The sequence below is a fragment of the Phacochoerus africanus genome, chromosome X (assembly GCF_016906955.1).
Source record: "Phacochoerus africanus isolate WHEZ1 chromosome X, ROS_Pafr_v1, whole genome shotgun sequence".
Lineage (NCBI taxonomy): Eukaryota > Metazoa > Chordata > Mammalia > Artiodactyla > Suidae > Phacochoerus > Phacochoerus africanus.
The window spans coordinates 107796084-107810114 of NC_062560.1; the positions used below are offsets into that span (position 1 = coordinate 107796084).

The 14031-nt window shown below is 40.3% G+C and overlaps 1 protein-coding gene across 1 annotated transcript; it reads right to left on the reverse strand.

The window, feature by feature from the left end:
- Positions 1 to 11390: 11390 nt before the first annotated feature.
- LOC125118115 (DDB1- and CUL4-associated factor 12-like protein 2) lies at positions 11391 to 13267 on the reverse strand. Its single transcript, XM_047764251.1, is given in 3 exon segments — positions 11391 to 12292; positions 12295 to 12979; positions 13038 to 13267. Coding segments are annotated over 3 exon segments (1800 nt in total). The 3' UTR covers positions 11391 to 11407.
- Between the last annotated feature and the right edge of the window lie 764 nt (positions 13268 to 14031).

Below are 14031 nucleotides of genomic sequence, written 5' to 3' on the forward strand. Positions count from 1 at the left end.
CAGAGTCATAGCAGTACAACTGCCAGATCGTTAATCCACTGAGCCATGAAGGAACTTCTTAAAGGTATATTCTTAATAGCACTCGTTGAGTATGAACTCCAGATCTTGCTAACTGAATTCACATTCTAGCTATGTTACTTACTAGCTGTGTGACTTTGGGAACTTATTATCTCTCTTTGCATCATTTTTCTCATCTGAAAAGGGGAATAATGATAGTACCTAAGTCACAGGATTGTTCTGAGGATTACATCCATAGCATGTAACACCTCAAAAAAGTAAGATGCAAAGATTCCCACTTCCCAAGAGAGATGGAATATGTTGTAATATACCAGTGGTACTACCCAGAACACCTAGAAAAGCAGGATTAACATAAGAAACAACATAATTCATCATCAGTTTAAATATATTAGAACTCTATAGAAGTTACAAGGTGAAGAAGAAAAAATATTTTATTTTCTTTTTTGGGGGGGGTGTCTTTTTGTCTTTTTAGAGACACACTCGCAGCATATGGAGGTTCCCAGGCTAGGGGTCCAATCAGAGCTATAGTTGCTGGCCTATACCAGAGCTGCAGCAATGCAGGATCCGAGCCACATCTGCGACCTACACCATAGCTCACTGGCAATGTCGGATCCTTAACCCACTGAGCAAGGTCAGGGATCGAACCTGTGTCCTCATGGATGCCAGTTGGGTTCACTAACTGCTGAGTCATGATGGGAACTCCAATAAGGGAAAATATTTTAGATAGTAGAATATTGCAGCGGTGAGCAGATCTTATGGAGTTGCTTTTCCCAATTTGTTAATTCTGGGTGTAGGCCAGAAGCTGATAATCAGTTTATCCTGGACAAATGGTCTGTGAACAGAGGGAGGAAGGGAAAGAGAGAATCTAGCATAGTGTTTGATTGTCTCACAAGGTTGGAGTGACAAAATTAGAGACATGAAGAGCCAAACACATGATTAGTTTTCTCCTCAAAACATTTACTGAATTGTGAAGCTGCACACGTCAGGAGGTAAAGGTGTGAAGCCGAAATCATCTAATAAAAATGGTTTTTGGCAGTCTTGCTGTGCTTAGGATAAAAAGATAAGAGGTTAGAACCTGCCAAGGGGTGAGACCCTGGTGAAACAGCAAGGTGTAGTTGAAATCTCCAGAGGGTTATGCCCTAGGAACAGGAATGACTCAGAAGTGGAATTTTAGCCTCATCAAAACCACAATCTAGATTTGTGTCATCTTGGTCTCTTGGTGGATTAAGTTGAGTTTAGCTCACATTATGGTATCCAAACAGGAAAGTTTAAACTGTTTATGATTAAAGATAATGTTATCTGGAGCTTCTAGGATTTTAAACAAAAGTTCTAAAATGTGATGATAATTATTAAACACCTTAAGAGTTAGGACCAGATGCCCCAAAACAAGGGGGGTGGGGGGATCAAATGTTAGAAACTGGCATACCGGTGATCAAAAATTTGCAATTAGTTGACAGCAGCTTTTTAAAATATAATTACAGTTGACCTATGAATAACATAGGTTTGAACTGAGATTTTTTTTTGGATAAATACAGTACTACATGATTTGCAGTTGAATCCATGGATGAGGAGCATTAGATGTGGAATGCCAACGATGGGACTTGAGCATCCATATATTTTGGTATCCTTGACAGGTCCTTAAATAATAGTTGAAGAATTTTACGGAGTCCCCATCGTGGCACAGCAGAATCAAATCCGACTAGGAACCATGAGGTGGAGGATTCGATCCCTGGCCTCACTTAGTGGGTTAAGGATCCGGCATTGTCATGAGCTGTGGTGTAGGTTGCAGACATGGCTCAGATCCCGAGTTGCTGTGGCATAGGCTGGTGGCTACAGCTCCAATTGGACCCCCAGACTGGGAACCTCCATATGCCATGGCTGCAGCCCTGAAAAGACAAAAACAAACAAAAAAAAGAATTTTACCATAAAAATAGAATATATAGAAAGTAAACAAAATAGACTATATAGAATATAAAAATAAAATAACTTAAACTCAAATAGATGGCTTTAACAGTAAAATAAACAGTTTAACGGAAGAATAAAATGATGTAAAATATAGAAAAAGGCATAAGGGATATCTTGGTCATATTAAAAAGTTCAAACACACCAGTAATTTGTGATCCATAAAGAGAAAATGAGACAGAAACAATATCTGAAGAGATGTCTGCAATTTTCCAAAAACAATGAAACTCACAGATTCAAGAATTTCTGAAAACCCCAATAAAGAGGCATTCAATGAAATCACACCTAGGCATATCAAGACTACACTGACAAAAACCAAACACACACACAAAAAATCTTAAAATCAAGTCGAGGGGGCAAAAATTGTGTTACAATCAAAGGAAGGATATGCAACTGATGTCTCAATGGAAATGAAAATTAATTGGATGACATTCTCAAACTGAAATAAAATATTTGCCAACCTTGAATTCTATACCCAGTGAAAATACTTTTAAAAATGCAAGTGAAATAAAGACATTGTCAGATGAATGATAAATAAGAGATGCTGCCACCAGTACACTTATCCTAAAAGAAAAAAAAAAAAAACTCAATGAAGTACTTGAGGTAGAAATAAAATTATTCTAGACGGAAACAAAAAATATGGACTAGAATGAAGAACACATGAAAGTATAAAAATGTGAGTAAATTTAAAAACTGAATAGAACAATCAGACAAATGTCTCTCATTTATGTTTTCTTAGTCTTCCAGGTAAAATTAATTGAACATATACTATGGTCCATGTACTTTTCTAAATTCTAAGGATGTGTAAGCAAATTTAGCTGAGATAAATTCTCCAGACTGTCCACTAGCAAGTAGGAATAAGAACATTACCACCAAAGCCTGAGTCTAAAATGAAGTTAAGCATTTAAATCATATCAGGCTTTCTTCCATGCAGTTTGCTCAGGTTAACAAGCAATGAGCAAAATTGGCTCTGAGAAAGACCAGTTATTTGAAATATCAACCACTAAAAGCAGTTGTTCTCAAAACTTAAAGGGCATCCAAATCTCTGATGACCATTGTTTAAATGAGTATTTTTGAGGCCAGCCAGGAATCTGCATTTTATTTAGTTTGGTTTCATTTGGTAAGGTCCTGGATAACTTTAGTACAGCTAGTTCCAGAGCCATTTTTGAAGAAATACTAACCTCCACAAAGGAAGCAAGGAGTGACCAAAAGTTAAACTCCATTACCTCCTTCACCCATTTTTCTTCTAAGTTTTAGGAAAGTATGAGTGATTCAAAATTTATTGTGCCTTTTACTTACATTTGTAGTTAAAAACACAGAGGGAACACATAATTTTCGCATCTGATAGGATCACAGACAATATTTTGAAGATAGTTGCAAAAAATAAACCGGAGAGAAATAAAATGTATTTGTCTATTTGCCTGAGGCATGTTTTTTTTGTGATACTTAAAAAATCATCCTCATTTACCCTCTTAAGAGAAACTGAAGACATACAAAGAAGGAATGCCTGGGAGAAAAGCCATGACTAGCAATGACCTGTTGGAAAATGACAAACATTTTTAGTTACTACCATAATCTAGCAAGTTTTCTCTATCCCTAAATCCATGGGACCATGACCAGTATTTTAAGTTTCAAGAGTATACTTCCATAAATTATTTTAATAATTTTATGCTTAGATAACATCAAAATATTTACTCAGTTAAAATTAGTTTAACTGAGTAAAGTGCTTATCATTTTTTTTGTTGCCCTGCTGAGTACATATATATTTTCTACATGGATTCAACTTCTACACATTTATTAGTTTATAAAATATGTCCACTTTGAGGAGGTTAAATAAAGATCAACATAAAGACCAACAAAAACATTTTATATAATCATCTCAAGTCTAAGAACAGTTACATACATAAGCATTCCTATTTTACATTAATTTCTGGTTACCATTCACAAATGGGCTTTATAATTTTAATAACTCTACATCACATTAAAAATATCAACTTGTTTTCTGGAAAATATGATTTCAGGAAGATGTTGAAAGTACAACTAACATAGAACAGTGAATAACACCTTTATTTAATACCTGATGTAAAACAAACCTAATAGATAAGAGTTACACTATGGGAGCTATTAAGCTGAGTTGTGGGATATGAACAATGTTTTCAGTTCACCTGGGGGAGTAAGCCACTCCTATATGTCAGATGTTTGGTGATGTGTTTTAGCATGGTGGACAGAAAAACCTAGGAAATTTCCTATGTAAAACCATATTTCAAAGCCTGAGTGATGTCACAGTGAGTAATGATAGAAATTTGTGATGTAATGGTATATGAGTGTATGGGCATTTGTAAATAGTAGTAGCTGCATTACATAGAAGCATCCTGAAGATAATCTTAATCTAAGCCAACATTTCCTAAACTTGCCATTGAGGTATTATTTCATGCCTTGAATCAATACAAGATCTAATTAATTTCAAAGCAATTATAACTAGTATTCAAGGAATTAACTGACCACCTTCTAGGATCTGATACAATGACTTACAATGTATGATGTTTTTAAATTCCTAGAAATAACAAAACCAAGTGATGCTAGTGAAAATACAACTTTTCCAATTGCCATACCAGTTTGGGTTTAAAATAGATTTTTCTTCTAGGGATCCAGTCATTTCATGTTTGTCTCATCCTTGAACGAAAAAGAAAAGATAGCAACTACTGTCTGCAAATTGGAGCATGTATTTATAAAAGGTTAAATTCAATGGTATGTTAGTTCTCTGGGTTACTTCTAATCAAAATTTTCTCAAAAACAGGCCAATAAAGGTGGAGAAGATAAAAACATCTTTTTTGTCAGGGTGTAATTGCTATTCTCAATACTATACACAATATAATGCTGAGAAACAAATTGGGAAATTAATGTGACGAATATCTAATTTGACTGTATTAATATTACTAGAGATAAGTGGAGATTTGTGTGACCTTCTTGGAATTTTTGGAGCAAACATGTTACTAGCATCCATAAATTAGAATATACTAAGGAGAATCCCCTCTCTTAATCCAATATACCAACACTTGAAGGTAAAAAGAATGTTAACAAGAATATCTAGAAATGTGTACATAAACAATATCTAATTCCATTATACATATATTCACACAGATGTTGCGGTTCTTGTTTATAAAGAAGTGAGATGCTTGTAACCATCAAGAAAGCCAAATAAATCTCATTTTTACTTAAAAAATTAGAAAATCAACTTGTTCAAAACATGTTAGGCATTTATTGTGCCACGCACTTTATTAAGAAGCAAAAATTCAAAAAACATGGTCTTGCAAGATGTTTATAATATTAGTGATATATAAGTAAATTGCTAATGACAGTAAAGTGTGATAAAAATATAAAATTTTGGGATTTTGCACTTCATTCATAATTGGCTTTAAGGAGATATTTAAAACAAGGAAAAAATGCTAGCCATTTAAAAACACTGCAACATTTGTAAATATAGATGGTAAAAGTTCCTTGACAACCCACTTTTATATATCCCTATATATAGTTTATTTAGTTATTTATTTATTTTTTTGTCTTTTGTCTTTTCAGGGCCACACCCACAGCATATGGAGGTTCCCAGGCTAGGGGTCGAATCAGAACCACAGCTGCTGGCCTACACCACAGCCACAGCAATGTGGGATCCGAGCCTTGAATGTGAACTACAGCACAGCTCACGGCAACACCAGATCCTTAACCCACAGAGTGAGGCCAGGGGTCGAACCCGCAACCTACTGGTTCCTAGTCAGATTCGTTTCTGCCGCACCACGACGGGAACTCCCTGTATTTTTTTATTATAAACACATCTCAACTTTTAAGGGTCTAGAATGAGACTAGACCTTTCCAGATACACAGAATTTTAAGATGGCTATTTTAGTATAGTTTAATTTCTTAAATATTCAGTTATTTACTGAGAAGTTAAATTGCTTCTTGCTGGTTATGTAATTTGACCTGTAAAACAGAGTGGATAGCAAGAGGTAGTTTGTTTCATCCATTATTTAAAACAGATTTTCTAAAAGCACACTCCAACACTGAGTTTAAAATTAGTTTCAGGTGTTGAAACTTTCTATGATGTTTTGCTCCATCAACTGCCACTGAAAGTGACATATCCTCTATTTATAATTCACTTTATTTCCCAAGACACTTCTAAGAAACTTCAGGCTAAGGTCAATTGTAAGAAAGTTATATTCATGTGTGGAATATAATACTAGTTATTTCTAAAGTTAATTTTCTCACTATGGGTACTTCCTCTCAAAATACACTAAGGATAGCATTTAAGATATAACTTTTTCCTTAAATCTAGTTAGGAACTAGATGTTTTCAAATATATACATTAGAGATTAAATATATTGAGGACTTTTAAAAAGAGGTAGTTAAATTCTAATTTTCAAATTATCCAACTTGGTACTTTTTTAAGAAAATATATAACAAAAACAGATTCCTATATGTTTGATATATATCGAGACTCCCTTCCCCATGTTAAATCATCATGATTGCTTCCCACAATAATCATGTTCTGTTCCACATATAATGCACTATTAATACTTAAGGATTGGGCTAGAATGTTTGTATAAATCAATTATAAATTGAAACAAGCTGAAAAACAGCCCTGGACACCTCACACCCCAGGAGGATGGTGACTGTTAGAAAAAACAGGAAACAATAAATGTTGTTCAAGATATGGAGAAATCAGAAATCTTGTGAGTCATTGGAAGGAATGTAAAATGATATAGCCACTATAGAAAACAAAAACAGAATTACCATAAGATTTAGCATTTGCATTTCTGGGTATATTTCCAAAATAATTGAAAACAAAAGAGTCTGGAAAAGATATTTGCAAACCCATGTTCATAGCAGCATTATTCACAACAGTCAAGAGATGAAAGCAACTGAAGTACCCATCAACGGATGAGTGGATCAATAAAACATGGTATATATACAATGGAATATTAGTCTTAAAAATGAAGGAAGTTTTGACACATGATACAACATAGATGACCTTGAGGAAATTATACTAAGTGAAATAAGCTAATTACAAAAAGATGAATATTGTATGATTCCACTTATATAAGGTACCTAGAGTAGTCAAATTCCGAGACAGAAAGTGAAATGATGGTTACCAGGGGCAGGTGAAGAGGGAACAATGGAAAATACTTGTTCAATGGATATAGAGTTCTGGTTTTGCAAGATGACAAAGTCCTGGAGATTAGTTTCACAATATGAATGCACTTAACACTATTAGACTGCACTCTTAAAAATGCATTAAGATGGTAAATTTTGTGTTGTGTGTGTTTTACCACAATGGAAAAAAATATTTTAAAAAAGCCCCTGATCTTTAAGAAGGCAACTAAGGAATCGTTTTACATTCTTATGATTTCTGGCACTACAGTCAGTCTAGCATGATGATGCTGGAACTATCCTTTGAAAAACTAATTTAAATACCCTAATTTTTAAAAGGCTAAAGTAGTGAGGAAAACCTAAGTATTATTTATCAACCCCTGGGAGTATCCATAAGCCAAACACTTTTGCTTAGGGCAGTATTCTATAGAAAAACCAGAGAAAAGAAAGAAGAGAGCTCCTTTAGGCACAGCGTATGAGAGTATCCTAGAATTTGCTTTGGTTTATGACAAATATATACAAAACAAATCAAATTACAAGAAGTACTATTTTAAGAAATCCCATCTTCTGAACAAATGAAATAGGGCTTAAGTTATCACATTCTGAACGTATTCTTTAATATTCTTTGAAATAGAGGATTTTATTACATCACTTAGCTTTTATTTGAAAACTAAAGTACTTGTCTCAGAGGTGGAGGCAGTGGCAACATGTTAGAAACCACTGTCAATTGGAAATCAATCCATTATAAAGATGACACTTCTAAAATTATAATGTAAATCAATGGGGGAATATATGATTCCATTTTCAAAAATGTGCTTCATGTACAAATGTCAAGGAATGCATCTCTTGTGTAAAACAGGGTCTAGTTTAGTCATGTGTGGCATAATTCAAAAACAAAAAAACACACTCAACCCTTTATCTCTGGGTTAGTAAGGAAGGAGGAACAAAAATGAGCCATATCTGAGGTGCTTGGGGAAGTTATTTGATGAATTTACTAGGAGCCTAGAGGAAACTAAAGTTGCTGCCCTCTGACTGGAACAGTCAAGTTTATCATTTGTGTGTAACATAAAAGGGCAATTTAGATGTTAAAATTTAATCAACATGAAACATTAATGCCTTAGGTTGAAACAGAGAATGGCACAATAATGGCATTAGAAAGGGTGAAAAATAGCACCATTACTCTCATTGACATCATCAATGTGTTTGCTTCAGTGAACTGTACCTCCAAAATGGAAAAACAAAAAAGTCATTTGTAAGGAAGGTACCATCAATATTTAGCTTTCTTCTTGCCCAATTGTAGAATGACCTACATTGTACAAACGTTGCAAAAACATCTAACCAAAATGTAGATTTTTTTCTTTATTTAAAATAGAAACATTTGGTAGCTTACCCTGAACTTCTTTTGCTTAGTATAATTGTATTAGGGAAAATTTAAGAGTTGATCATTACCAAATGAAAAGATGAAATATTTCTTTGGGGGGGGGGGGCACTAGATTGTGTTTAATATATTACATACTATGTGACAGACATAATAATGCATATAGATAGATAGATATAGATATAGATATGTAGACCTATTAAATATAGGTAAGTTTTGGAATGAGAACCAGAAGACTTAGCTCTTCACCCCTCCCAGCCTCTCCCAAGTACCATTACTTTAGTAATGATCCCACATCTGTATCTCTAGCTCTAACTTCTCTATGAGCTCCAGATTCATATTTCTAACTACCAACCAGATATTTCTGTCTACAAATCCCACAGACACTTCAAATTCCACAAGGTCAAACTGCAGCAGTCCTATGTATGTACGTATGTACATGCTCCTACATTCCAGACACTCACAATGTGCTTTCAAACCAATATTAATGCTTTCTCCACTCTTATTTTACTTTATAGATACAGCACATATATGGCCTCTTGTGGGAGCTCTCCACGAACTTTTTAGCAGAAATAATTGTTATTCTTACCATTTTTTCATTGTACTTAGTATATACCCTTAATACTCTATGTACCTCTTGCTGTCATCATGAATTTTTATAATTAATGATTTTGGTATCTTTCTCCTCTGCTACATCATAAATCTTTATGGCAGATGTCTTGTTTTGTTGTGGCTATCTCATTTTGTGTTTGAATGGATTAATTTGAAAACACTCAAATAAAATGGTGTTTTTACAAAGGAATTCTGTTTCAGTAGGTCTGAGTTGAGATTTAGGGATCTCTTACTTTTAAAAGATGTGCAAGTTGGAGTTCTCATCATGGCTCAATGGTTAACAAATCCAGCTAGGAACCATGAGGTTGTGGATTTGATCCCTGGCCTTGGTCAGTAGGTTAAGGATCAAGTGTTGCAGTGAGCTGTGGTGTAGGTCAAAGATGTGGCTCAGATCCTGAGCTGCTGTGGCTGTGGTGTAGGCCGGGGGCTACAGCTCCAATTAGAGCCCTAACCTGGGAACCTCCGTATGCCGTGGGTGCAGCCTAGAAAAGACAAAAAATAAAATAAAATAAAAGATGATGTGCAAGTCAGAGTTCCTTTTATGGCTCAGCATGTTAAGAACCCGACTACTATCCATGAGGATGAAGTTTCGATCCCTGGCCTTGCTCAGTGGGTTAAGGATCCAGGGTTGCCACAAGATGCGGTGTAGGTCACAGGCATGGCTCGGGTCGGACATTGCTGTGGCTATGCATAAATTACCAGAAAGTTCTTAGTTGGAATAGTTTCAAAATGACTTTGTTAATAGGCATAATCATATTTAGGTAAAATGAAGAAATAGCACTGAGCTAAGTTGCTAGCCTGGGAACTTCTATATACTGCAGGTACAGGCCTAAAAAGAGAAAAAAAAAGATGTGCAAGTCTCTCTGATGTACTCTAATATCTGAAAATCACTGAATTAACAAGCATCTATGCAATAAAAATTTACAGTTAACTTGTTAAAGTTTTAAGTAAGTATACACACTTATATTGGGTTAAATGTCTGCTATATTGTTCTAATGATTTCTCATGATGGGAAGAATTTCCTGAGTGGTGCATTTAATCATTCACTTTGAGTTTCAGTCCGTACACATTAAGAACATCCTGAATAACAGTTAAAATGAATATTTATTGCCAGGGAAAGATGGAATCATTAACTACAAAAAGCAAATTATGAACTAACCTGTGCAAAGTATTCTCATTTTAGTAGTGACTACACAGATAGGTATGTGTATATACAGAAAAAAAATCTGGAAAGATATTCACTGAGTTGTTAATAGTAGTAGTAACTGGCTGATGGAAATGAGGTAGTCTTCTTTTCATTCATTTTGCTTTTCTATATGTCCAACTTCCACAATGCATATAAAAATTTCCTTGTAAATTTGATGTTGCCATGAGCTATGCTGTAGGTGTAAGTTGCAGATGCCACTCAGTTTTGCTGTGGCTGTGGCATAGGCCAGCAGCTACAGCTCTGATTTGACCCCTAGTCTGGGAACTTCAATGTGCTGCAGGTGTGGCCCTAAAAAGTAAAACAAAAATTTCCCTGTAAAACTGTAATAATCAAGTAGAAAAAAATACACATGCCCCCTAACAGAAATGGCAGGGATTGAGAAAGAAAGAGAACTAGTATCAATGGAGTGCCTATATGAATCAGGCAGTGTGCTAAATGCTAGGAATATAAAGATTAGTAATATGAGGTTAGGTTTAGAAAAGTTAAGTAACACAGCCATCTTTATTGAGTAAGCAAATAATAGAGCTGGGGTTCAAACCCAGGTTTTTCTGGGTAATCTACAAATTGGAATGTATTTTCCCATTGGAAGAATACTATAAAACTACAGCTAGCTTTACATGACAGATGTAGAAACCGTGTTTTTTAAAAAAAGTGTACTTAATATACCAACAATCTGCAATGAAAAATAACTAAAACAGTATCATTGTAATACTGGTACCAAAAAATACTAATAAAAGAAAAGGAAAAAATACGCATAATTGTAAAATCATGACTGCTTGGCACTAGAGAGAATATGATTCAAAGAGTGAAGACAACTAAGAATTAGTCAAAAACTTTGTATGAGAATTCAAGACGATAGTGTTGGACAGGTGGAGAAAAGTTTTGATTGCCTCGAAGGACACCTCACTCTCCAGCCCACCCTCTCTCTTACTCTCTCTCAGCCTCATACACTAAGCAGAGGTAAGATGGGCACTTGCCACCTGGAAGATAAAAGTCACAGAGTCAAAAGCACAAACACAGCCTGAAAAAGGAACATGAGAGGGGACTGGAAGGTAAATCTGGGCACTCTGAGGACAGGACAGCCATCCTTAGCTCCAGAGGCCAGCATAGTTCCCATGGAGGCCTGAAGGGAGAGGCCCCCCAGCGACGAAGAGCTTCATCTCAGGCCAGTTGTAGCAGTGGGTGTAGAGCGCGTTGGGGAATTCGCCAATGCCACCGAAGTAGTTCACCCACAGGTCGTCGTGGTTGAGCCAGCCTCTGCCACAGGTGAGCTTGAGCTTCCTCCCTGCGGGCCCCGGGGAGGAGTGCGGGGTGGCCCAGGCCTTCTCCTCCAGGAACTTCTGCGCGCGGATGTCATAGAAGAGCAGGGAGCCGTGGCCCGTGCCCACCGTGACGATGTGCTGGTAGAAGCTCAGGGAGCGCACACCCGTGCCGCCCTCTCGGGAGCACAGGGGCCGGATGTTCTGCTGGCGTTGCCGCGGATCCAGGAAGGACACGTGGGACTGGGAGCCCACCGCGTACAAGGACAACTCGTCGCAGTAGGTCAGGCACACGTTCTCTCTGCAGTAGGGCAGCCTGATGGACAGCAGCCTGGTCAGGGTGCTCCGCGCTTTCCACAGGTGGAAGTAGCCGTCCAGGGACACGGCTCCCAGCTCCTGGTTCTTGCCGCTGAAGGCCAGGGCCCGCACCTTGCGGTTACTGGGGTTGGTGCTGGCCCTGGGGATGGTCTCCACGTCCCGCGGACGGATGTGGGCGTAGACGGGGAGCCCAGCGTTGTTGTGCCAGGCGATGCTGCCCTGGAACACGTCGGGGTCCATCCTCCACAGCGCCACGGTGCCGTCGCGGGAGCCGCTCACGGCCACCGTGTCGCTCATCCAGGCAATGGCGAAGATCCAGTCCTTGTGGCCATGGCGGTCTCCTAGGCACACGGGATCCAGCGTGGGCAACTGGTAGACGGCCAGGCTTTGGGGGTTCTTTCTCCCCCCCGGGTGGCCAGAAGCGTCTTGGAGGGGTTTAGGTGGATGGCATGGATGCTGCAGCTCGGCTGGGCCCGGGCCGGCCCGGGCGCCCGATCCCGCATCAGAGGGATGCGCGTGATCTGACCCGACTGCACGTCCACCACGAAAAGCGTGTTACACTTGGTGCCGCACACCACCTGCCTAGCGTTCAGCCACTGCGACGCGAACACCTTGTTGAGGGTGCCCAGCGCCAGCTCGCGCTCCCTCAGCAGCTCAGGCAGCTTCTGCACCGCGTAGCCGCGCAGCTCGCCCTCGAAGCCTGGGAGCCCGGCGCGGCCCCGCGCGCCCACCTCGCGGCCCTTCAGGTAGTGCAGCAGCGAGCGTCTTGCCGCCGGCCGCTTCGGCTTCTTGGGCAGCAGCGGCCCGTCTCCGTCCGCCGCCGCCGCCGAGCCCTGCGACGACGAGCCCGCGGCGGCCGCCTCGAGCGCGGGCGCTTTCCGCTTCCTGCTACCTGTTTGCTGCGGGGCTATGGTGGGCGGCGGGCGAGTGGAGGCGGCGCGACGGCAGTGGCGGCGCGTGGCCTCCGTGTTGGTTGTGGTGGCTGTTAGGACGGCGGCGTCGGCCGGGGGCTGGGGGCCGGGGCGGCCGCGGAGCGCAGAGCCGATCGAGTCTGGGGCGCGGCCGCGGCGACGGAGGCGAGGGCTGCGGGGCCGGACGACGAGGGGCGATCGGGGGCAGCGGAGCAGGAGCGGCGCGCGGCAGCGAGGGCGGCAGCGGGGATCGAGGCGAGAACGGGAAGTGAGGCAGCAGGCACAGCGGGAGCGAAGTCAGTGTGGGAAGAGGACGACGCCGGGGGCCAAGGGCAAGAGGGCGGACACGGCGGGAGGAGCCAGCCGGCTTGGCGAGAGGAAGCGCTTGCCTGCCGACGAGGATGGATCCGTTGGGCGAGGGATGTGCTGAGGTACGAATGCAGGACCCCGAGCTGGCCATGTGCGCCTGTCCTGATCCCTACTTAGTGACCCTGGATAGTTTGTCACTCTTAGGACAGGAGCCAATCAGCCCTTCTGCTGGTGTCTTAAACAGTTTCAACCAGATAGATTTTTTTTTTTTTTTTCCTCCACAAATTGAAGTCTCTGAGCTCCAGCACTGGGATGGCCTGAAGGATACATTCTGAATGCACATCCCTGGGGCCCCACAGTCTGGCCAGGGAGATATCTGGGACACTTTGGGCAGCCTTGAGAACAAGGTGGAGGTGTTGGCTTCCGTTGTAACTAAGAAGGTAGAGAGGGAGAGCCAAGGGTAGGGGCAACTCCCTCCCTGCTTCTGGGTTCTGTCTTCAGCTCTCAGTCCCAGAGGCTCAGGACCTTGGGCATGGTTCCCCGGAGCCTTAGGGAGAGGTCCTGAGGGATGGGCAAGATTTTCACAAGCAGACATGGAGACAGAAAACTTTCCAGAAGGAGGCAACTACAAGGACAAATTATGAGAGTGTAAGGGTTCAGAGCAAGGGCTTAGTCTCAGAGGGTGGGTGATTCATTCTTTCCTCTGCTGCTTCAGAGCAGCCAGTCCCGTGGTAAGCTCATAACTGGGCATGCTGACTTACAGTGATAACATGGCACCGTGAGGCTGGTGGTTGATACCCACTCTGCATACACACACCCTCCTTCTAACAAAAATGCACATGATGCTTGGTGGGTGGATTCATGGGGAGATGCATTTATTTTTCTGACCAATCAGGAGAGCCCATGGGAGCCACT